We start from the raw sequence: 25,000 nt of genomic DNA, 5'->3' as shown, positions 1-25,000 counted from the left end.
CGAGCGACATTTTGCTTCACAAAGAGAACTCGATAGAAACGCAGCAGCTTTTCTGTTGATCGAGCAACTCAGTTCAAATTCAGGACCAGGTGTTTTCTTATTCTCCTCCTCCACCTGCAATCCCCACCAGCATCGCTCTCCACTCGGAGGAACTGCTAGCGAGCAACAAGGTGTTTGAGGAAGATAAACTCATCCTTTGTGTGGAAACTTTAGGTCTGAACCTGACTGAGATACACAAGTCAGCACTTATAGATCAACCTATTTACATGCAGTAGCTGGCAGGTTCTGTTAACTGTACGTCTCTTAATGCTCCTATGTTCTATTTCTAAATGTTTTCCAGGCCTCAAACATACAGTATTTTAGGAGGTCCTTTGTTCGAGCTGTGAGCCTAATCTGGTTTTGCCGAGCAGTGATTTATCTACGCACTGGCCTTCCTGCAGCTCTAGATAATACAGCGGGTGACATGTTCTCACGTACGCACACAGATATGCACACACACACACACACATATACACACACACACACACACACACACACACACACACACACACACACAGAGCTGTGTAGCAAAAACAAACTGTGCCGAGTGAGACTTCCTGTCACGCAGACAGTGAAAGCTCCCTTCAATGGAGACATCCTGAGGAACTGGCAAACTGACCAGCATCTGGTGACAAGCACGGGTTCCGTCACTTCTCCATCCGCTGAGCACACAACCACACACACACACACACACACACACACACACACACACACACACACACACACACACAACCACACACACACACACACACACACACACACACACACACACACACACACACACACACACACACACACACACACAAAACTATCACCACCCACTGAGGCTGAGATGTTGCTAGTTAATGTTAAACCAGAGCAGACAGAAGCTTAGCAAACCATTGGCTTAACCTGCGAGAGGCATTATCTCAACCTCCAAATATCACTGTCGCTTTTATAACAACACCACCTACCCATCTACACACACACACACACACACACACACACACACACACACACACACACACACACACTCCTGCCGTGGAGATAGCAAAACAGCTGTGCTATGTCTTCACCCCACACCTGAGAGACTGCAAACACATACGCTGAGTGACACAGTGAGGAGCTGGTAAACAGAAGCCCACACACCTGGACAGGGAGCAGAATAGGAGCAGCGAGGAGGAGGAGGAGGAGGAGGAGGAGGAGGAGTGAGGAGAGCTGTGGCCCAGTGCTCCACCAGGTCAACCAACAAAACACCTGCTGCCCTGGCAGGTCGCTCTGACTCCATTCTCTATCTATCTGCCTGGAGATGAAAGGCCCTATTCAACTAAGGAGTGCTCAGCTGCTGTGTGTGTGTGTGTGTGTGCGTGTGTGTGTGCGTGTGTGTGTGTGTGTGTGTGTGTGTGTGCGTGTGTGTGTGTGTGCGTGTGTGTAAAGGAGAGAGAATAAAGAGATGGGAGGACAAGAGGGAGAACGAGATGAAGTCTGTTTGTTTGCAGAAATGAATCAAAGGTTCTTTCATATTCGAGAGGAGACAGAGAAGTGGAGGATGGACCGTGAGATAATAGACGGTCACTGCGAGGGACACAAAGGTGGAAGTCAGCCGTAATGGGGGAGGGAGAGACTTCATTAAGAAATGCATGTAATTACAAATGACTTCAGTGAGGGCCTCTCAGAGACAGTAACAGAGGCCTAACTTAATCTCAACCACTGTTCCCCTGTGTTTAGTCTGAGCCAAACTCACAGTCAGAATCACATTACACACACTAACAGCACCATTAACCTCTGAAACAGCTCTATCCTCAGGGCTCACACACACACACACACACACACACACACACAATAAAAGACACATAAAGCTAAAAAGCATAGAGTATGTTGTTACCCAAGGTCACACTAAATACCATGCGTCCTATATAACGAGGCTGACACACACACACACACACACACACACACACTGTGAGAGAACACACATATAGCACATAATCACAGGGTATGCGTTCATCTCTGAGTAAACACATGAAATCACTAAACCACTCACACTGGCCTACAGACAAAGTCAAACACCGAAAAACACAGTCAAGCCTGCAATCAAGCAAACAGACACACAAACAGACACACACACACACACACACACACAGTGTTGTGCATCTGATATGAAGCATACAGGAACTATAAGTGCATGCTCAGCTGGGGAGGAACACGCCTCCAGCTCACTGGTGTTAATGTAGAAGGTAGCAGCCTAATGTAAAACCACAGGAGCAGACGGCTCTTGGAGTGAGTTTAAGTTTTACTCGCAGGCTCAGCTCAGCTCGGCTCAGCTCAGCTCAGCTCGGTCAGCTCAGCTCGGTCAGCGGTGACCAGGAATGTTGTTGAGACAGAATTAAGGAATGCCCTTAATTGAACGGGATCCGTGTTTTTCCCATGAACCTCTGCAGATGCTGAGGAAGCAGACCAACACATGGAGTCATACTTCGTCAGCCGCTCTTGTTAAACGGCGTTCTGGTGATCTCTCAGACAATAACCAGGTCTGAGGACCAGTGGAGCACATGATTGGGACTACTTAATGGGCCGTGATGGGTCATGGATGAGTGGGGGGGTGACGGGGCTGAGAACCTACGAGATGAAAGCAGACATTCCTTCATCGTACACCTACGTTTGGTTTGCTGAAAGACTCAGCGGCCACATTAGAGCAGCTCCACTGTTACAGGCTCCTTCACATTAAAACAACACTGACTTCTGTCAGGCCGTCTGCTGCAGCTGTGTTCAGACCGCTCACCCACGGAGGAAGACCTCGTAGACTGGAGTCACGTGACTGGACCTGAGTCACACTCTAGTCACAAATGTGATGACTTTAGACTCTTAATGAAATCAAAAGAGATTGGACTTTAACGCCGTGCTCGTGACTTAGCTTCCTCCTCCCTCATTCAAAGAGTGTGCCACAAATCAAGTCATTTCCTGAATCAACTAACGTTAATGTTAATTCATCCTCTGCAGGACAACACGTCGCTCCAGAACGACTTGGTTTGAACCGATCCCACAGCGTCGAGTTACAACAGAGAACCATTAACCATTGGGAAAGATGGGAAACATGATATCAAGGATGTTCACTAACAAAGACTAAGAAGTCTGACTTCTTTAAGACCCGAAACTCAAAGTTTAGGACTTGGGACTTGTCACTATTGACTTGGACTTGGCTCATCTTGATTCTCCTAGCTTAACTTGAGTCATGACTCGGGACTTGAGGGCAAAGACTTAAGACGTACTTGTGACTTTGCGAAACAATGACTTGGCCCCACTCCAGTTAGTGTGTTTGTGTGTGTGTGTGTGTGTGTGTGTGTGTGTGTGTGTGTGTGTGTGTGTGTGTGAGATCCTGCTCTCTCTCGTGTGTCTCACCTTACGAAGTCGTCCATTGCTGGTTCCCAGAAACACCACGGTGTGGTTGTGTACGTTGTCCACAGACACTGAAGTGAGACCCGTGTACTCCACCAGAGGAAGGGCCCTCAGGGACCTCCGCAGGGCCAGAGGGTGCTGCAGGTGGGCCGCACCGCAGTCCAGCTGCTCGGGCTGCAACTACAGCACAGACGAGAGGAGAGCGAGATCAACGCTCGTTAGCTGGCGTCTGGAAGCGCACACGCAGATTAGAGAACAGAGCGCCGCATGATGAAAGCAAAGTGGAAAACAAGAGCTGATAGCAGCGATCACAACGGTGCCGCTCATTCCCCCACATCACTTTTTAGACATCTCAGAATACTTGAAAGGGGCTTACAAGGGTCTTCAACACTCATAAGACTCTGCTTTTGTCAAATCCTCAGCAGGCAGCGATAAAACATTAGTGCCATGCTTCGACGAGCGCCGCGATCTGTTGGGAATTCTCTGAATATTTCAGAGCGTGCAAAAAGGCGAAGGCGAAGAAAAAGAAGCAGAGAAAGAATTAAGCAGAGTGGATATTTGTAGAGCCGGTTCCCACGGGCCCTTCTGCTCACGGCCTTGTGTCTCTTATCATAAATTGTGTCTGGCTTTCCCTCAGTGCCGGCCTTCAGACTGTCGACTACAAACACAAAAAGATCACATTTCAGCGGCCGTGGCAACATAACTGTGAAACTTAAGAACGACTCTCGTTACTGTAGTCTCGCTGAGTTTGCACATCTGTCTTGTTTTTGATCTCGTATCTGAACTCCGAGCTCTCACAGTACGTTTCTTCACCGTTTCTTATATCATCTTATTTGTAATTCGTGTTGATTGTGGTGAAGACAAAGATAAGTTCACACAGTAACTGACAAACACTACAGCCAGAGGAGGAGACTGAAGCGGTCCCCTCCACCACCACCACTGTGAACTGAGCTGTTTCTATTTCCAGACGGCCTGTGGGCCAATTGAGATAGTGTTCAGAAAAGCCGGTCACGGGAGAAGTGGCCCCGGGGCCACAGCCGACAAGGCAGTGCCGGAGCGGAGGGCGACTTCCTGACCTGACGGCGCAGCGGTCCCACGACACCCCCCCCCCCCCCCCCCCCCGACCTCAGCTCCGTCTGTCAGAACGACCACAGTGGAAAAAGATGGAATTGTGACGGCGTTCCCGTGACACGGTGCACGGCGTCAGACGCCGCTCAACATAAAGACAGAGTCTCCTTCAGGGCGAATGTTCTGTTTGGTATGCGAGTGGAGGAGACAAGATAACATTCAGCCATGTGTTCACTACAAAGACAGCCTTTTATTCACTAATATTGTGGTCCGCTTATAGTCACCAGCACACACTCCGTGGAAAAAGAAAGAAGGAGACACGTCTGAGGGTTAACTGGGAAACAAAGGAGTCTTTTGGCCCTTAGCTGCTGGATGCGAGGGTTGCTTTCACCCTTCCCATAACCCCCAGCGCGGCTCGGGAGCATCTCTGCAGCTAGCGTGACCTCCACCCGTGAACCGGGAGATCCTCTCCCCGAGTCATGAGCCTCGGGCCGGAGGAGGAGGACTGGGAGCTGGCAGAGATTCAGCAGTCATGAGTGTGTCCATGTTGGACCGTGTCGATCACGACTCGTGTAATGATCTCCATGAAGGAGGAGGAGGAGGAGAACTGTTGTATGCTTATTATGGTTCATAATTACACTCAAGCTCCACACTTCAAATCACCTCCAGGCTCCAATGAGGAAACGTTTACACAATAATGCATAATATGAAATCAAAACCTAAAATAAATCATAAAATAACAAAGAGTGGAGAGAATAAAGTGTTAATAAAATGTCACTTATTCTGCATCATCAAGATACTGACAGACTCAAACAGACAGATCGCCTCAATTAGTCGATTACTTAATTGTTTCTGTCAAATTAGACTTTTATATCTAATGTCTCTTGATAAAAAGATCATTTTTACACAACACGACCACGTGAAGACAAATATATATAATATCTCTGCGTTAAAGAGATCAGTGAGCTTCTTACCACCAGGTTCCCCTTCTGGATGCAGGCCGCCCCGGAGCCCTGGATGACGCTGTCCAGCACCTGGACGTCGCTGCTGGGAGAGTTGGAGCAGCTGCGGCGGCCCTGTCGGATCTCCTCGTCGATGTCTCCAAACTTGAACGCGCACAGCGCGGACTTTCTGTCCGCCTTGGTGAACACTCCGAACAGGTACGGCTCCGCGCTCCGCCCGTCGTCCGCGTGGATCTCCGCGGGGTAAACGGACAGCAGCCGGTTGTAAATGTTCCCGTTAAATCCACACTGCAGCGGCATCTGGATGTAGGACTCCGTGAGCTTCCTGCTCTCCGGCCCGCTGGGCTTTCGGGGGTTCTCGGTGTCCAGACAGATCCGGGCGAGGATGCTGTTGGGCTGGCTCTCCTTGTGACCCATTTTCGCGTCGTTGTTGAAGGCGATGTAGGAATAAGTCTTCTGCATGAACGCGTGGACGAAGTTCAGCTTGTTTTTGGTCTTCACGTCTTGTTTGATCTTGAACACGTTGTCCTCTGAAGGGTTAATGTCATAGGTGAACAGTCGGGATAGATCCTTGATGTTCAAGGAGCGGATCGCGATCTCCGGCGTGTTTTCAAAGCGCAGGTCCTCCTTGCTGTGGTTCTTGGGGAAGAACTGGGTGCCGGCCCCTGTGTAAGTGGCCCCGACGAGGAGCCGGGTGTTCCCCCCGTGGCTCCTGAAGATGAGCCCCACCGTGGACGCGTTCGGGTGATTGGCGGCGATGTTGAGCATGCTGGGGAAGACCGTCTTCTCGCCCTGGTGCGGGAACTCCACCGCTATCTCCGAAATATTCTCCATCTTTCGGAGCTCGCAGAAGCCCTGGTACACGGACCCGCACACCACCACGACCCCTTGCTCCCGGTCCAGCTCCAGGAGCTTGTTGTGGTTGTCCGTGAGGGATTTGGGATGCTCGCACGGAGCCTGGGGCAGCTGCGGCGCGTGGCACAACAGGTTGTCCTCCACCGGGCCGGTCCTCTTCTCCACCTCGACGCTCAACGTCCCGTTCAGCTGGTAGACGGTGTTGACGGTGGCCAGGTAGACCTTCCTGGACACCGGGTCCACCGCGAAGTTATTAGTCTGATTTGGAGACGCGAACGCCTGTTGGACGTGCAGCGCGCTGGCACTCCGGCGCGTCTCCAAAGCCAGGGCGCCGAGGAGCAGAGCAGCTATCGCTATCGAAGGAGGCATTTTTCCTTCTGACCGGCTTCCGCGTGTTCTGTGCCGAGGGGTGCATTGAGCAAAGACAAAATTGTGTTGTTTGTTCCTACTGCGACAATCCGAGAGGAAAGGCTGCTTCCTGCTCAACGCCTGGACCAGAATGACGCGATAAGCGAGTCGTGCTTCCTCTTCAGGCTGCCTCCCCTGTCCCTCTCTTCCCACCGCGCAGCTCAGCAGCCTCTCTCCCGAGGCGCACCAGAGCCACAATACACCTCGATGAGATATATATATATATATATATATATATATATATATATATATATATATATATATATATATATATATATATATATATATATATATATATATATATATATATATATATATATAAATATATATTTTAAAAGGTCTTTAAACAATAGAGATGAAAGAGGCATTTGTTGATTTGTTGACGCGCAGTTCCTGCACATTGTCACGCCTTCACAGAGCTGATCAAACTTGTTGTAATTATGTTTTTTTGCCGGTTTATTAAAAAATGTATTCATGAATAAATAACTATTAAAGTATATATTTAAGTCAAATGTGGACTCTACTGTGAGCAGTGGGGACAAGTCTCAATGCCACCTTAATACAATTATTATATGTATCTCTGATTAGAGATAATCTGACCTGAATGACACTTTTTTCATTCTGATCCACAAGATCAAATATTATGGGTCTAATATTTACTACTTAATATGAACTTATGTATGTTACAATGTGAGCTCATCCTCTGAAGTCGTAATGACCATGTAGCCGCTGTTTCTTTCAAGATGGGCCACTTGATGAACCCCCCCCCCCACACACACACACACACACACACACACACACACACACACACACACACACACACACACACACACACACACACACACAGCGTGGTTCCGCTCGTCTTCGGGGTTAATGACGGGTCACCGTCCCACCTCCTGCAGCTCCTCATCCCTCGGCTCCCAGATTAGTTCTGCAGATCCGGAGGGCTCCGTTTTGGGCACATACGGCTCGGTAAGCAGCGTGAAAGTGCTACCAGATGGGCACATCAGCGCACCTTTCCGGTTTTTGACATTCAAATCCATCCAACGCAGCTTTCTTGCGCTCTTTACCTCATAAATATTCAAGCGCAACACATGCGCACCCCGCCCCCCCACCTCCCACACACACACACACACACACACACACACACACACACACACACACACACACACACACTCAGAAATGCAAGAATATTTAGCAATTTTTTTTGGTCTCTGGATGAAGTGTGCATATGCTCACGTCTAGGAATAGAAGCGAATGAGCGCAGATGTGTCAGACACCGCATAAATCAGCCCGTGAAGTGTTATCTCTGAACACGCGCAGTAATTAAAGTCGAAGCTAAATCGTGCGCAATCGATTGCGCCTATTTGCTGTGGACTCCTCTGCGGGGATGAACTCTCTCCTCTCCGCCACCACTCGCAGCTCTCAGCGGGGCAGATGAGCGCGCCCCGTGTTTACCTTGGCGCACAGCCACGCGCATCAAAATCTGGCGGTGTACAGGAGAGGAGGAACGCGCTCTGATAAAGTGCAACATAATGACCCCCTCCATCACTCCCCCCCCCCCCAGCACACTGAACGAGCCACAATCCGGCCTCGACACCGTGCGCGCGCGGTTGGGAAGCGCGCACACGAGGTCCTGCGGGGATAAGGCTCGGTGCGGGGCCAAAGCTGTCAGCATCAGATATCACCGGGCGAGGTGCGACCGAGCGCTGCGGTTTGGTGCTGCTCAATCAAGCGGCGTTCAACGGAATTAATCTAAATGTGTGTGTGTGTGTGTGTGTGTGTATGTGTATGTGTATGTGTATGTGTGTGTGTGTGTGTGTGGTGTGTGTGTGTGTGTGTGTAGGGGGGACGTGGTCTCTCCGGAGTGTGTAATGAAAACATTGTCCCTGCTGGCCCACCACTCTGCCTGTTGGCAGTAAGGCTGCGGTTAAAGAGGCCTCCCACCCAACCTGTTTCCTTCCTGATAAGGTGCAACACCTCCTGCTGTTCAGACCTCCACCTCCCTCCTATGGAGGACCATTCACAGTCAACGAGGCCTCTCACAGACATGGGGGGGGGGGGCACAAGGGGCAGACAAGGAACGATATCTCCACCTAGTGGCTACATGACGAACCTGCAAGAGTGGACACTTTTAGAGCTGTAATGTGTAGCATCATCCCATCCTGCAGTAATGAACGCCCTCAAGCAGACAAGCACCCCCCCCCCCAACAACAACAACAACAACAACAACAACAACAACAACAACAACAACAACAGAAACATGAATTATAACACGTTACTTTTAAGAAATAGCGATGACTCGCGAGTTAGTTCGGGAATGCACTTTATTTATTTATTTATTTCACACTTACAAAAGGACATCAGAAGGCACTGGAGTGGTTCAGCACACAACCCCGACATCATGAGGGGTTACTGCGAGGGCAAAGGTCAGCTCACTCTCACAGCGAGTCAGATCGATGGAATCTACCGCTTTAAAATTGCACGTTTCGACTCGAGAGGAATCGAGTTAATCGAGGTTTTGAGTTCCTCTCCGTGGGTTTTCATCTCCAGACGAGGACGATCCCGACCCGAGTCCGCTCCTCGGATCCCTCCGAGGCCTTCCGTCCGAACAGTGACGGCCTCTGAGCGTCTCCATCGAGAGGATCCTCACAGCCGCAGTCCGACTCGTGTGTCGTCTACCGTGTGCTAAAGTGCAGCCGTACAGTTCAAAAAAATGATCTCGCTATCTGTTAGGAAATCAGCTCCTCGGCGTGAAATGAACTATTCAACACGTTGTTGTGTCCTTGATGAGAGAAAGAGAGAGTAGAAGAGAAAGACGGGAGCCGAGGAACACATGTCTGAAGATCTGGGCTCAGATTCTCCAATCCTTGACATTCAGGCGAGACATTCACCACATGATCTGAACAGAAGCGACGCCCGCTGAGCCTCCTCCTCCTCCTCCTCCTCCTCAGCTCGGACCCTTTGGAGGCCCAGGGGTCCTCCGGTAGACGAAGGTTTGGCACCGGCTGATCACCGGTGAGAGACGGCTGGAGGAGATGACACGGAGGGATGACTGACATGGCAGCGGGGACGACTCGCCCTGTGGATATAAAGCAGCAGCGTTCCTGTTCCAGTGGAGATGGAGCTGGAGAAGCACCGGAGGTCTCTCTCCTTCTGACCTGATCGCATCAAATATGGCGGATAGTGGGAGACAATTATCCTGGCAAATCGATTTCACCTGGACAAAGGTTGTGTTTAAACACAAGGCTGTTCCTGTGTCATCTTTCTTAAAGAAGCAGCAGCATCGTATTCGCCTAACGACGGCCAGATGTTCTGTGTGTTTATGTGCCGGCTGTACGGTGAGCAGCTCATTCTGTCTTTGTGTTTCCGTTATAAATCTCCATAAAGAAACAGATTTTCTTGTTTTAATATTAAAAACAAAGAAAAAAGGAAATAAGTAAAACGTAGATTAGAAACGGTCAGGAAGCACAAAACGTCTCCGGCTCTCAGAGGTTCTCAGAGGTTCTGGTCGGTCCTTCAAAAGTGTTCTGTATGAACACATGTTCATCACAGCAAGAAAGAAAGGAGCAACTCCCAGGAAGGGTTTCAGCCGTGGTTCAAATCTACCAATCACAGCCGGGAAAGAGTTCCCTTCCTCAAGGCAATCAAGCACTCATCACATCCGCACGTCTCTACAAGTGGACCGGGCCTTTGGAGCAAATCGCCAGCCCAGTTCCCTGACTTACGCTCCCGTCATGTAGAGAGAGAGAGGAGCGTAATGCTACATGGTACTGAATAAAATAAAACATCATATTATTAGAGATAATTACATTAAACGGATTAAAGTCTAGGATTTAAAAACAGTGCGATGCTGTATTCTGAGGACAGCGACGCAGGAGTTCATCTTCACAAATGTAAACAGTCTCGTCCTTCCTAAAAGACGACCACGAGTGTTCTCCACTTAGCTCCGCCTCTTCCGCTTCGGCTCGATGCCGTGTCCGAATGTGCTCGGCCCGAGTGTTCTGTGCGCGGCGGCGACCGCGTTCTTCACACTTCCTGCGCGATCGCAGCTACAGTTGCATCACCGGGCGTCGAATAAAAGCAACGCGTTGCTGGCTCTTTCAGGACCCGGTCATCCCGGGGGCTGCAGGGCGCGGTGCGTGAACCCCGACAGGGCGTCCCAGTTCCTCCACAGGAAGGCCAGCAGGAGGATGAGGAGCAGGGTGGAGAGCGTGCGCGAGCGCGTCCTCATCAGCGGGACGACGCAGTTGGCCACGGTGGAGACGAAGACCAGCAGGACGGCCATGAGGGCGAGCAGCACGTTGATGAGTTTTCCCAGGAGGGTCCGGGCCGTGGCGTTTTCCAGCCCCTCCAACTGGACGACCTGCTGCTGCTGCTGCTGGAGCTCCATCTTAGAGATCCGGGTCTGACACGCCTCCAGCGCCTCCTGCAGAGGACGGACACAAGGACAATCTGTCAGCAAAGGCACCTTAGAGACGAGGGAAGTAAACCCACAACACGCTCAGAGACACTTCACTGGACTGGACTGCAGAATGAACGTCTGTTCACAGGTGTATATTTCATAGACCTCTACCGCCCCCCTGCTTCCAGGGACAAGAACTGCAGCCAAGGGGCGACTTGAGACTGTAAAGAGACTTCACGCAGGCAGACACACAAACTAAAAACACACAGACCCTGAGCCCTGATGGACGACAGGAAAGGACGGGAGTGATGTGAGTCAATGACGAGGAAACGCTCCTGTTTAGAAGAAAACAGAACGGACGACGGACAGACTGGATTCTCCGTCTCATCTTCCTGTTTACAGTGTCAATATAGACAAATGAGATCATGCCTGTAGCTGCTGGAGGGTGTGTGTGTGTGTGAGACTACCTTGAACGTGACGTCTAGTCTGAGCAGACCTAATTAGCTTAGCACTACTTAAAAAAGCAAAATAAAGACTAAGGCTATAAGCTCTCTTTAACACTCGTCCTCACAGGACCTCCAAATGGACTCTACTACAGAACGATGAGAGACAGACAACTACAGGTAGAGGTAGAGTAGTGACAACACCACCGTCATAAAGTGACATCATGGAAGAAAATAGACTTCTGACACTTTGAAATAAAAACTACCACACAGACACAGACCACACGTTTCACTAAACTCTGTGTTTTGCGTCTTTTTGCGTCAGTAAAATGTCAGAAGACGAAGTGTAAAATGTTGGCGCATTGCCGTCTCCGTATGAATTGTAATGCAGTCACTTGTGTGTGTGTGTGTGTGTGTGTGTTCATCAGGAATTAACAGCTTTCAGTGACTCAGCAGCTCAGAGGACCAGAACCACTTAATTGAGCTCTCTCTCTCTTCACCCTCTAAACGTTCTCATCGACTCTCCATTTTGAACGGCAGACTGGTTTTTGAAGCAGAAGATTTAAATGACAGTGATGTGGACTGAAGTGATTTTTGGGAGCCATTGATGTATCTGTGACTCGTGCTTGTGGACGTCGGCCCGGAGGACAGACCTGTATGTCTCGGGCTCTCTCGTAGGACTGGTAGGCGATCTTCTCCTCCATGCTGGCCAGCTCCTGCTTCAGGTTGAGGATCTCGTTCTGGTGGAGTTCTGTCAAGTCGTTCAGCTGCTCCTCCAGGCGTTCACACCTGAACACACACACACACACACACACACACACACACACACACACACACACACACACACACACACACACACACACACACACACACACACACGTGAGAGTTGGTGGCATAATTAGCTTAGACAAAGATCAGGAAGCAGCAGAAACAGACCCTGAGGGCGTCTGACCACACGGCTCCCGACTGAACGGGTGACTCGCTCCTGACGAGATTAGAGAGCGCTTACTCATCTGCCGATCCAACCGGCCAATCAGAGAGAGAGTCAGCGGAGTGAGAGAGGCCGGTGGGAGGCGGCCAGCAGGAGGAGAGCGGCCTCTACTAATGTTTGTTTTGGCAGGATGGACGGCCGAGGACAAGAATAGACTTTAGACTAAACCCATGTGTGTTTGTCTCACTTTGTTTCCTTTTCAACAGATTTTACTGAATATTTCAGGTCGTATTTTAGTCTGTTCTCAGGAATGGAAACGATGGATTCAGTATTCAGTGACGTCACATGACGGTTTATGAATGATCTCAGGAGGACGGCTGAAGAAAGCTCCTCAGTGGTCCTTCTGTTCTGGTCCACATTATTTTGGTCTTAGAGGACAAAACACAGACGTCTCTGGACTCAGATGGACATTTTAGGGAGAAAAATGCTTGTGTTCCTTTTGCTCACCCCCCCCCTCCTCCTCCATTGTCCTGCCCTCTTTATCTCGGTGCCCTCTTGTCAGGACATTCTGGAGGAATGTGAGTGTGTGTGTGTGTGTGTGTGTGTGCTGTTTTTAAAAGCCAACTGCCCACAGACAAACCCCAAACAAGAGCTGCACAGAGACGTCTGATAACAGCAGAGATGTTAAAGATCAAAGCAGTGGGAGGAGCTGTGCAGCTGTGTCCGTCCCTTTAGACAGAAGCTAGTGACGTGTTAATGCGGGACACGTAGAAGATAATGAGACTAACACTCAAAATCTGCATAATGCACATGACAATGGTGGAGTACAAGAGCAGCACCTCTCTGCTTTGTGTAGAGGAGGTCCAGGTCCAGGTCTTGTTTTTATCTACAGCTTTGATAGAACAGCTCAGGAGAGTTGTTCTTTGTGATCACACACGTTTAGATTGTTAGAGGACCAAACAGAAAGTGCTTTAGGAGCGTATGACACTCTCTACGTACCTGAAGCGCTCCTCCTGCAGTGCTTGCATAACAACCGTGTAGTCTCTCTGATAGTGGCTCTTCAAACTGTCGAGGTTCTCCTCCAGCCTCGCCTGGCCCTCCCTCAGCTCCTGCACCTCCTGCAGCAGCATGTCCAGGCCGGAGCTCTGGCTCCTCTCCAGCGTGTTGCCCCTGGAACTCGGGGGACCTCCGGGGGCCCCCGTGGTGCTGTTGGCCCCGGCCGAGCCCGACGTGGCGCTGGAGCAGTCGTCCTCGCTGCCGTACCTGGGACTCGGCTGGAGGTGGTGCCCGGCGCCGCCCAGCGAACGTACGCCGGCCCCCGTCACGCCTTCCTCCACCGAGGGGTCGTCCAGAGAGTCTTTGAGCGACGGGATGTTGTCGGCGCTGCCGAATTTGTTGCGAATCAGCGACGCGATCTCCCGGGGCTTGGAGACGACGGCCCCGGCGGCGGAGTGGGTGGCCTGGGAGATGCTGGAGAGGCCTCCCTTCACGCTGTCCACCACGCCTTCGCTGAAGCCGGTGACTTTGGCTCCGACGTCCTTCAGGCCCTGCTGCATGTCCCGCAGGACATCCTTGGGCTGGCGCGGGATCCCGTTGTGCTCCACCTCCCGCAGCTTCCGGTGGTAGTGCTCCAGCTTCCTCTGCAGCTGCTGGATGCTCTGCGCCGACTTCTGGTTCTTCTTCTCGAAAACCTGACGGCCACAGAACGGGTTTTGATTAGTGAGGGGAAGAAGCGTTACACTGCAATAACCCACTCCACTGTAATACATGTAATACTCAAACAACGCGAATCAGGTTCCGTGTTAATGCACTGACTGTCACATAAGCCCGTTACAAATAGAACCCCAGACTAGATTCCGTCTCTCCTTAACACACGGCTCCTCTCCTCACCTGTTTGATGCGTGTGCTTTGCTGCTTGTCGGCATTGTTGGCCAGCTTGAGGTACTCGGCCACGTTGTCGTCCCTCGCCGTCTGCTCGATCTTGATCTGCTCGGTGAGCTTGAGGATTTTCTGCTGCAGCTGAGCGATCGCCTGCTTCGTGCGCTGAGGGTCGGGGGTGGCGTCCTCGCCTCCCGGGAACGAGCCGTCCGCCCCGCAGGACACAGCCAGGGGCGTCTGGCCGAGCCCGCTCACCTCCAGCCGGTCGATCTGAGAGAGACGGGGGGGGGGGGGGGATAAAAAAGGGAAGGAAAAGTGTGAGCCGCATATTGAGGATGTCATTTTGCTGACAGGCGGCAAAAAAAAAGGCTTCTGCAGCCCGTCGCCAAAAAGGGAGGCTAATGAGTCGCTTGAAAAGGCCACTCACGGTCAGCTTCTCTGAAGAGGAAGATGTCATTTTTAAACTTCATTTACACAGAAAAGAAAGTGGAAAGAGAAACATCCATACGAAACTCAACACTCGTCAATAAGTGTGAATCCACAGCAGACAGGAGCCTAATCTCTACCTCTATTTGTTCAGGGAGCGACGGTAAAGGACAAGACTGACAGCATATCAGACTTTTGTTCACAGTCGTTTCACACATTGAGAATGTTTGTCCGGTTGTTCCGACACTGAGCACAGAGCATTTGTGTAAAAAACAAAGAAACTAAACAAGGTTTTCTAAATCTAACTGAACTCTGCCTCTGAGGAGGAGACACTGGAGCTCCTGATGCATCAGGTACTCATGTACACAAAACAAGCAGCTGAACTTCACAGCACACCGTGGGGCTCACGAGCCACCCACACACAATACTAAATACAAAGCCATGAAGGACCAGGAGAGACATTCACCTTCACCTTATTACCATAACAGGTCAAAACACAGCAGAGGCTCACCTGCATGACTACCGGATGACACAACCACAGAGCAAAGCTCCACGTTAAAGGTTCCCTCTGACGGACAGTAGGAAGTGAACACAGATGAGCCAGCTCTGCTTTTTATTTTTATATTATTTAAATAAGTCCACGCGCTAAAAGCCGCTCACCTTTCCATTGGTCAAACGGAGGAACTGTTCCCAGTGCATGTTCCCCTCAAACTGAAGACTAGCAGCGTGTTTTCATCCGGTGTCCTCGCGCTTTGTTGAAGTTCAACAGATGATTAAATTAAATTGAAACCCGCTCCGGGTCCTCGGGGGGGTTTCCGCCGGGCTGCCGTGGCTCCAGCTCTCCGGGCTCTGTTGTGAAAGTTGAAGCGCACCTGAAAGCTCCGCGAGCCGGGCAGAGCTCGAAGCCCCGCCCACCTTCCTCCTCCCCTCACAGCTGAGGGGTGACGTCACCCTCTGAGCCGCGCGGCGGGCAGCCGTCAATCATCGTCACCCGGGAGCACAAATAGCGATCCTCTTCCCGTTCACTGGTTCACTGAGAGACCAGCAGCGTTACATACCGCTGCTGTCCGTCACTACCACGACTACAGTAATACACGAGTACTGCACTTCAGCACAATGAAGTACAGTTGTACTTAGAGTATTTCTCCTCCATAAGAAGTACATGTTACAATGTTTACTCCATGCATCTCACACAGGCACCAAGAGAGGAAGCTTGTTTTACAATATGTTGAAGAATCATTCATTAAATGATTCATTAAATGATTCATTAAATGATCAAAGAGAAGGTGACAATCAGTCAATGTGTGAAGAGTTATCCTTTAATCAACACACACACACACACACACACACACACACACACACACACACACACACACACACACACACACACACACACACACACACACACACACACACACACACACACACACATTCCTTTGAGTGGAGGGAAAACGTCTACATTGTTTTTAGGTTGTTCAGTCTTAAGAACATGAACTGTTTTTGCATCACTCTGATCACCGTACGACAGCGTTTCACAGGAGAAAACCACGAGTCAATCAAGCCAACAGCTGATGAGTGCGCTGTGAGTCCACACTCGATCAAACCCTCTTGACGGGCAGCCGAGTGAATCACAGAACTAGATCAGCCCGAGAGAAAGAACCACGAGGCGACGTTTCACGGCGGCACCTGGTCTGCTCCCGTCTATAAACAAAACAGTATTAATAGCTTCATGGGGGGGGGGGGGGGGCATGAATGAAGTGCTGGTTTCATCCATATGAACACTCCACAGTCTGCTGTGGTCTTACAGATGACTCCGTTATCTGAATAATTTAAAACGCATACGGTAGATAAAGAGGGCAAAGGACGAGTCGGCAGGAGCCTTTGGACCGGAGCACAGCCTGCGACACAGAGCAGATAGAGCTCCGAGACGTCGTGATAAGAAGAAGTGATCTGTGAACACTGGCACCGAATCACCGGCCTCTCACTGATCACTAACACATCCTCTCAGCGGGGGACCCGCTCAGCTGCTCCGTCACGTGGTTTTACGAGGGCGTGTCCCGTTTCACGGCTCACCTTCTTTATGACCGCTGACTGACCACTTATGATCTCACTCTGTATGCTGCCGGTCATCCCCGGCGCTCTGACGCCTCAGATAGGAGAGCGAACACACCGCCTGCCTGATCAGTGTCCTCCCCAAACGGTGGAGTTTTTCCGCGGCTAATCGTGCACGTAATTAAAGATGGCGAGCTGAAGGATTAGGCTAATTTGCCAGCGTTAACAGAGCCGAGCTGAGCCACTGGAGCAAGAAGCGACAGGCACTGCATCACTGGAGCCGGTGTAGCCTAATGAGGGGGGGGGGGGGGCTGACCCTAATCTGATTAGACTTTATCAGTAGAAAGGACAACAAAGAAGAACCTACTCCACACAGGAAGGAGTCTGTTCTCACCCCACCCCTGTCCGAAAGAAGCCTGGTCTGCGCAACAGCCTCTGATCCCAGTACAGCTAGTTGGAGCCCTGACTCACCCTGGATCCACCTGTTGGGCCTGGGAAAAGCCAGACCCGACCACTCAGAGCTGCGGCCCACACGTCTCACACAAGCAGGCAGTCAGGAAGCTTTACGGGGTCGACGTCGTCAGATACGCATCGGGCATAATTAGATGCACGCGACCGGAACATCTGGTGCTGCCCCATCTCCACCACCCGCAGGTCAGAGAGCAGAAAGTGGGCTGATGCCGTCAGAAGACTCATCAGTTCTCCTTCCTTTCATTGTGTACGCCTCCTTTAAGTTTGCTGTTAGATCGGCTGAGTTCAGGTTCAGTAAATGTTCAGGGCGAACCCCGTTTCTATCCTTGACTGCTGCTTAATGTTAGAAGACGAAGAATTCTACACCACATGTTTAAGAGTGAAACAAACACCCCCCTGTTGAAGACTTACAGCTTACATAATGCTCTTTAATACAGTGTTCAGCGTAAACACGGCAGGCATAAACCACTGAGTTGAGCTGACCTGAGATTGTTTTGAATACAAACTGTTTTTGGTCGAGTTACACTATTTTCTTTTACACAAACGGTCAATTTGTATGTGCAAATGTGCAAAAGTGCAGTACCTTGTTGGTCGTCACGCCTCGCATTCCTGTGACGTCAGCTCGTGTTTCTTGTGCCGAAGATGCGAGAGCAACACTACAGCTGGAGGATTCTCTCTGGGAGATCTGCTCTACACCTCTCCTCTCACAGCCTTCTCTGAAGTACAGGAGGAGGTCGAGCACATCGGCCGGCTGGGTGAGCTGCTTCTCCAACCTCGCTTATCTACAGAGTGCAATATCCTCGAGCGACGGGACCTCGGATCCATGGCGGACGCTAGAACCGGGGTCGGGAGGCGTACGCTTAGCGCTGCGCCCGAGTAACGTCTGTGACCCATCCACCTGCAGACAGTCATTTTACACGTCACAGCCGTCCTCTCTGCATTTGTGCCTCGCGTATCTCTCTGACCTTATCACTCGGGAGGCATCGAAGCCAATCATCCGACGGACTGAACTTCACACTCCCGATTAGTCGCTTCGATCTTTAACCCTGCAGTCAATCAGAAAGCCGTTGTCATAGCAGAAATTGGCATTACGTAGCGATGGTGATGTCTTTTATCAAACAGATAAAAACAGATCGGTTCATGATGCGTGTGGTAGAGCGAAGTGAAGTGCATGTGACAAATATCCTCCTGTCCTGCAGACCCCTTCTCATTTCCTCATGTTTTCAGTTCCCACACAGGCGCGTTAAACTAAGCAGCGCTGAAAGTCAAACAAAAGACTGTGAATGTTTCCCCTGAAGGAGTCCAACGAGCCCCATTCACCAGATATGGAAAATAATGACACAACTCCATGTGATGGCAGTTTACTCAACACATTCACCCACGAATTAACACAAAGCACAACACAAACTACTGATCATACACGACACACACACACACACACACACACACACACACACACACACACACACACACACACACACACACACACACACAATGCCTGCCAGTGCATTTCCTAAGGAATGCAGAGGGTGTGAAAAGCCCTTCGTTTTCACATCCGAAATAAAAGAAACACATCGGCTGAGAGTGCAGGTCTGGAGGGAAACAGTCTCCTCTATCACAACAAAGACTTTACATCCGTATGGTTTCAACCACCAAGAGATTGGTCTCCTGCCACATTTCGTGGCTCCCAAGTTCTGAAACACCTTTAATGCTCTCAAGACCTTCTTTAGCTCCAAAACACAGAACACCCAACAGGTGAGCAGTCACATGACATACGTGTGCTGGATTCATGACAGTAGCTTGAGTCTTTGAGGAAGTGAATAAAGCGAGTCAAAACAGGAGTGAAGAGCAGGTGGAGACTCACGGTGGCGGGAGCAGGAAGTGGAGCGGCGTCAGCGGCGTCGGCGGCGTCGGCGGCGTCGGCGGTTACCAGGTTGAGGATGACCTCCATGGCGGGGAGGAGCATGCGCGAGCGGCCTGAATCAGAGATTCTCGTTCGGTCCGTCTGTCTGTTTGCGTGTCCCTCGGGAGACGACCACAGCCAGCGGGAGAGAGGAAGAAGTCATCACTCAGGACGCGTCCCCCAAACAAAGTCCACTTGACTCAAAGTCCACCGGACAACGGGTCCCCTTGACTTAGAGAATCTCAGGAACTACCGGTGGCTCGATTGAACGTCCAGAATCCATAGAGAATGCAGTTCCTGCGGCAATGAAGCGTGACTATTGGTAGCTGTGGAGTCTAGAGAGTGTTGTGCTGCCGGTTCACAGAGCAGCCGCTCCTCAAAGCCCACGAGCAAGCTTCAGTGCCAAATACGCGTCTGGCGGAGAAGCCTATAGAGCACACACACACACACACACACACACACACACACACACACACACACACACACACACACACACACACACACACACACACACACACACACACACACACACACACACACACACACACACACACACGCTCCGCTGAGCACGACTCCTGCAGACAGAGTGCATTGGTGGGAGAACAAGGACTCCTCTGGAGCAAAGGGTCCGTCTGATGTGGGTTTGGGGTGTCAGAGCCGAGGCGGTTAATCGGATGAAGACTCCAAGGGGGCTGGATGGCGGCGGGGGTTTAAAAGAAGGAAGAGTTTACTGTGAAGTTAAGTGTTCAAAGAGTCCGTCGGGGATAGGAAGCCTCAGAGGGAGAAGAGAGAGGCAGAGACCCAGAGGACGGATGTGAGGGAGCGAGGGAGCAGAAAAAGGAGCCCACCAGGAGCTGTCAGTGAGAGGGAGACGGAGCGAGAGAGGGAGCAGAGGAAAGAGGGGTTGTGAGAAAGCTTTGTGAAGGGAGGAGGGGAAGTGGGGGGGGGGTCTTTTCTTCTGTCTGAGTTTCTAGGCCAGCTCTGCTCCTAAACAGCGGCTAGTTCAGGCAGAGAGCGAGGAAAGTCTTCAGCTCCCGCCTTTCAATTATCTCCCAGTTTGATTGTCGCAGCCAATCAGCGTCCTGAGTGATCATGTTAACGAATCTCTTTCCACTGCCCAAAAACGTCTCCTTCTCCTTCTTCTTCTCCTTCTTCTTCTCCTTCTTCTTCTTCTTCTGCTGCCGATCGATGAAAAACAAACTTGCACCCGAGGAAAAAACCCCCTAAAATCCCAGCTTACACAGAGCACACGGTCATATGATGATTACAAAGCTGCTATTCAAAACTGTGCATATGTGTGCACACATGACTTTAGCTTATGACTGCGTCACAGAGGTGCTTATCCACCGACGACAAATGTCCAACGCGGCTTTGGTAATGTTCCTGCAATGTCACAGCAACGGCAAGGCGATAACGGTTACTAGAAGCCTAATCCTGTTCACAGTTCATTACAACCATTTACTGCAGGGAAACTGTCACAACCGCCTCCCAGCAGGTAATAAAACATCAACTACAACCCAGAGAGGATCTTCAGTTGGACATGAGGTCACTGTTGGTGATCACACTTGAAGCTGGTCACCTTCACGGCCTTAAAACATGCAAATTCCTGTTCAAACACTCCAACAAACACTGTTTTTTAGGAGCTTTGGCGCTTTTGTTCTCCACCATAAAATCATTGTGTTCGAGAGCCGTCGCTTTGGAGAAGTGTACAAACCAATTAGGGAGAAAGAGGAAAGCAGGGAGCGTGGGGGGTAAGGCAGGACAAGGACCGCTAAAGAAGCTGGGGGGGGGGGGGGGGGGGGGGGGGGGGGCATGAATACAGGCTTTAATGAGAGCGCGGGAGGAGTTCAGGGCCCGGGAAAGAGAGGGTAGGATTTAGGGAAAAGGCTGCTTATGTAAAGGAGGACAAACCCAACGTGCTCGGGTGGGAATGCGAGTGTGTGACGCGAAGGTTTGACCCCGGCGTTAAATCGATGTGACACTCGGAGGCAGCCGTTTAAAGTCTGAGCCCAGGATTCACCCGGCAACAGAAAGTTACGGCTGAACATGGTGTAAAAAATGATCAAGAGCAATCAGCTACGTAAACAGGAAGTCACGGAGGCGTCACGAGCTGAACATGCTGCTCAAAATAACTGCTTTAATAAAGTAACTACCAACCCTCTATACATGTAGGTACGACTTTAACCAGTTGTTCCAGTTTACATCATTACTGAACAGAAGTGTCAAGTCTTATTTGTGGTTAGTTACATCTGGCAGTAAAGTAAATATAATAATACTTATTACTGTGTAATAATACGTTTGTGTGGTGTTAGTAAACACTTATGACGGTATAAGTTTGAACTGAGGAACAGCTGGTGTGACGTAAATGTGCATCATACTTTAATAAAAGTTCAGATCCTCATACGGTATGTTTCTTACAGACGGTCAGTCATTAGTCACTTAAGGGAAACCCACACCAGATCTGAACTGACCAGTTCCTGTCAGACACGGATGCATTACAATCACTCTCTGCTCTCATTCTGGTCTGAGGTCTGAGGTCTGAGGTCTATGGAGGCCATGTGGGCCCCGGCAGCTCCCGTCAGTCCAGGAATACTCTCTCAGGGTGACTCAGGACGTCTTTACGCACTCACTGCTAGCATGTCTCAATAACATGCCTTGAATAGCAGACTGGCTGCGCAGTGACAAGGGGGGGGGGGGGGGGGGGGGGGGGCTGAGAAGTGACTGATGCTCGAGAGGACAAAAAGAAAATGGAGTTTGTTCCTCCAGGTCTGTTTTACCTCATTAGAGCCACATCAGCTGTGACTGTTGAAACACGTTAACTACGACAGGAGAATCTATTTATCTCTGCGTGTGTTATTAGAACCATATTCAAAACTGCATCTTCAACTCCAATATGATTCCTTGGACACTGAGGTCCAATTTGTAGGTGAGATTTGGACTGAAGAGGAGCCGCTCCGTATGCAGACGTGAAGAGCTCATTCTATGGTAACAAAAACACACACACTGAAGAAAACATACTTATTAATATATGTATATATATATTCCATTTCCCCCTTAATGTTGCAAACTGTTCCTTTATAAACAGAGTTAAATGTAGACATGTTCTACAGAGATCAGAGTTGTGAATTAGAGTTGAATTGCAGCGGCAATTAGGTTCATTCATAGAACTCACAATAGATGAATGTTCATGTGAGAGGATACAAATGGTAAAATGATTCTAATGGAATCTAATGTAACTGGTTTGAGACGGATGTGCTTTGCAGAACAACACAATGGCTCAATGTGATGAACCCATTGCAACACAGCATCTCTTTCTTTGTCACGTGTTGAGAGGACAGGACCTGCTGAACTGGTGCTGGAACCAATCCAGAGCTGGAGCGCTTATCTAGTTATACGACGCAGCCGGCAGCAGGACTTCAGGCCACGACGGTATCGTGTCACCTAGCAGAGCGGCTCCTGTTGCAACGAATGGGAACACAGAACATATGTGACAACCACGCAAAAATGCAACCGAGTATCGCTTTCAGAAAACGTTATGGAGACACTTCAGACTTTGAAGGCTAATGTCAGTTTAGAATGTGAATCATTATGTTACATGACGTGAACATTTTCTTACACTACTGACATGAGTAAATAAAGGAGCCGAGAAGAAGACGATGTTGTGCAGCTTCATCGTTGTTATTGAAAACCTAAACGTATGTGTCTGTTTCAGAGCTCACAGAGCCTGGTGCTGAACTGAGGCCAGGCCGGCGATACGCTGCCAAAAAAGTTCTGGAAGACTCCAGAAGACGGAGGGAAGAGGCCGGCTCTGATGGAACTGGACTGGGACCGGAGGATCGGTGGATTGAGTGACAGAGAGTGAGAGTGAAACATCAAGCCGTTGGTATGGGACTACGTGATGCTTCCAGGTTTTCTGAGGATTCATTGCTCCATTAATTATGTATGTGTAGAAATAACCAAACCAACACCACAGTCCGCCCCGTGTGATCAGAGCTGGTGAGGCGGTATGGCGTGGCGTGTGGGTGTGGGAGGTTACGTAAAGGCAGAAGAGCGAGAGCTTTGTCTGCATGGAATGAGGGTAATTCAAGCCTGAGAGAGGAGACAACCATGACTCGGGGCTCAGGCCCTGCAGAACAATACGGAACCCATAAAAAGAAGCCCCCCTGTCCAACGCTGGCTGTCCAGTGCTGCCTAGTCTGAGCTCCAGTATAATCAACGGCCCTATTAGCAGTTACATAAACCACTGGGCACTTTACACACAGGGGCCATTATGACTGGCGAGGGCAGAGAGCGTGAAACATCTTGGAAGCCAACTCCAATACTGGCATCTACCAGAGCCAGGCAGGAAGTAGAACGACAACAACAACAACAACAACAACAACAACAACAAGAGGAGGAGCCTGGAGTGGACACATACCGGAGAACAGCATGTTGAATGTTTCATTACTAAAGAAAGACCACACAGCTGGTCACAGGTCAGTCAATGAATGAAGTACATATGTTGAATAAGTAGATGGGTCTTCACATACTGTAAGCTAATAGAGAGGAGAGGCCCCGCCCAGTGTGTGTGTGTGTGTGTGTGTGTGTGTGTGTGTGTGTGTGTGTGTGTGTGTGTGTGTGTGTGTGTGTGTGAAGGGAAGCAGTGGATAAGCAGAGACAATGCTCCTGGTGGTTGGTGTTTGTTGGTGTTTGTTGGAGCTGCTTGTGGTTATGCAACATGAAGACAGAAAGGGCACTGGCCCAAAATGTGCAAGTTTATCTGGCTGGATGCTGTACAATACCCAGAGCACCACGGGGCGGAATGCAGAACCGAACACCCTGCCAGCCTATTCATCAGCAGGAAGATGAAGAATCTAGAACAAACAGACCAACGCTCTTTGGCCCTGAATGATTATTTGGTCTGGCTCCTTCTCAGTTTTCTTGTTTCCATCCAGACCCAGTACTCAGTACTCAGTACTCAGTACTCAGTACTCAGTACTCAGTACTCAGTACTCACTCACTGTGGCCCCGGGGTGACCCTACGTTGGAGCAGACTTGTTGACTGTTTTGGGTAAGTTTAAGCAGGACTTCACTGTGTGAATTAGGCCACTAGGAAGCACTAGATTTCACAACAAGGGGACAAGATAACGAGGACTGTCATTTCTCTAACAGGACGTTCTCATCGGCGCTCGACAGCTATTAACTAATGACAACTTCAGAGGGCGTCCAGATGATCCAACGACGCCACGGACTGTCTGTGTACTGACGTCAACTTCCAAAACTGAGCTCACAATGATCAGTGAAGATCAGAGCTGAGTGATTTCCTCCATCAACCTCCGTGTCAGACACACCAAACCGTCCACCAGAGACGTTCAGAAGGGAGACGGCGTACTGAGAGTCAGCGTCCTGTTTCTGTTTCTGTGGGTTTCATCATCGCCACGCCCCTTCAGGAGACTAGCGGCAGGTCCTGAGTCTGTTCATTCCAATGGGAGAACACAGATTATGACAGATTATTTCGCTCCATAGACCCATCTTTCACAAGCCAACTCAGAAGATTGACGTTGTTCAGCAACACAGTCTCTGGAGATCTGGCAACTAACGTTCTGAGGCCGTAGAAAACACATTTTTGTAATGCTAGGAAAAACATATATGTATAAATACATTATGCAAATATAACCCAATCTGCTTTCGTCCATCCACACAACCTTCACAACATATCAAATGAGGAGGGAGAGATGAACATGACCACGCCCACTAAGGAGACAGGAACCATTTCACACCATGGAGCTTAGATCATTTGTTATGAAG

General features: G+C 50.0%; 2 protein-coding genes across 7 annotated transcripts in view; both read right to left on the bottom strand.

The window, feature by feature from the left end:
- The window catches only part of plxnd1 (plexin D1), a 65,910-nt gene extending 59,015 nt beyond the window's left edge, over positions 1–6,895 (bottom strand). The window contains exons 1-2 of the mRNA XM_068729736.1: positions 5,454–6,895; positions 3,415–3,591 (exon numbers count right to left, since the gene is read on the bottom strand). Coding sequence (XP_068585837.1) covers positions 3,415–3,591; positions 5,454–6,665 — 1,389 coding nt within the window. The 5' untranslated portion in view covers positions 6,666–6,895. The remainder of the gene's footprint in view (positions 1–3,414; positions 3,592–5,453) is intronic.
- A 2,118-nt stretch (positions 6,896–9,013) lies between these two features.
- tmcc1a (transmembrane and coiled-coil domain family 1a) overlaps positions 9,014–25,000 on the bottom strand; it is a 38,139-nt gene continuing 22,152 nt past the window's right edge. For 4 of the 6 annotated variants that reach the window (XM_068729785.1, XM_068729786.1, XM_068729787.1 and 1 more), the window contains 4 exons: positions 14,374–14,631; positions 13,483–14,174; positions 12,206–12,341; positions 9,014–11,133 (listed from right to left, as the gene is read on the bottom strand). In XM_068729785.1, coding sequence (XP_068585886.1) covers positions 10,819–11,133; positions 12,206–12,341; positions 13,483–14,174; positions 14,374–14,631 — 1,401 coding nt within the window. In that variant the 3' untranslated portion in view covers positions 9,014–10,818. Of the gene's footprint in view, positions 11,134–12,205; positions 12,342–13,482; positions 14,175–14,373; positions 14,632–15,447; positions 15,677–17,893; positions 18,815–25,000 lie in introns of those variants that run through there. The other 2 variants (XM_068729791.1, XM_068729788.1) reach the window with 2 other exon arrangements.

The sequence above is a fragment of the Cebidichthys violaceus genome, unplaced genomic scaffold, assembly GCF_023349555.1.
Source record: "Cebidichthys violaceus isolate CVI_PGR_0920_01 unplaced genomic scaffold, fCebVio1.0.p SCAF_47, whole genome shotgun sequence".
Taxonomy (NCBI): Eukaryota; Metazoa; Chordata; class Actinopteri; order Perciformes; family Stichaeidae; genus Cebidichthys; species Cebidichthys violaceus.
The sequence above is the reverse complement of the archived record's forward strand: the minus strand, read 5'-3'. Positions and strand labels throughout refer to the sequence as shown.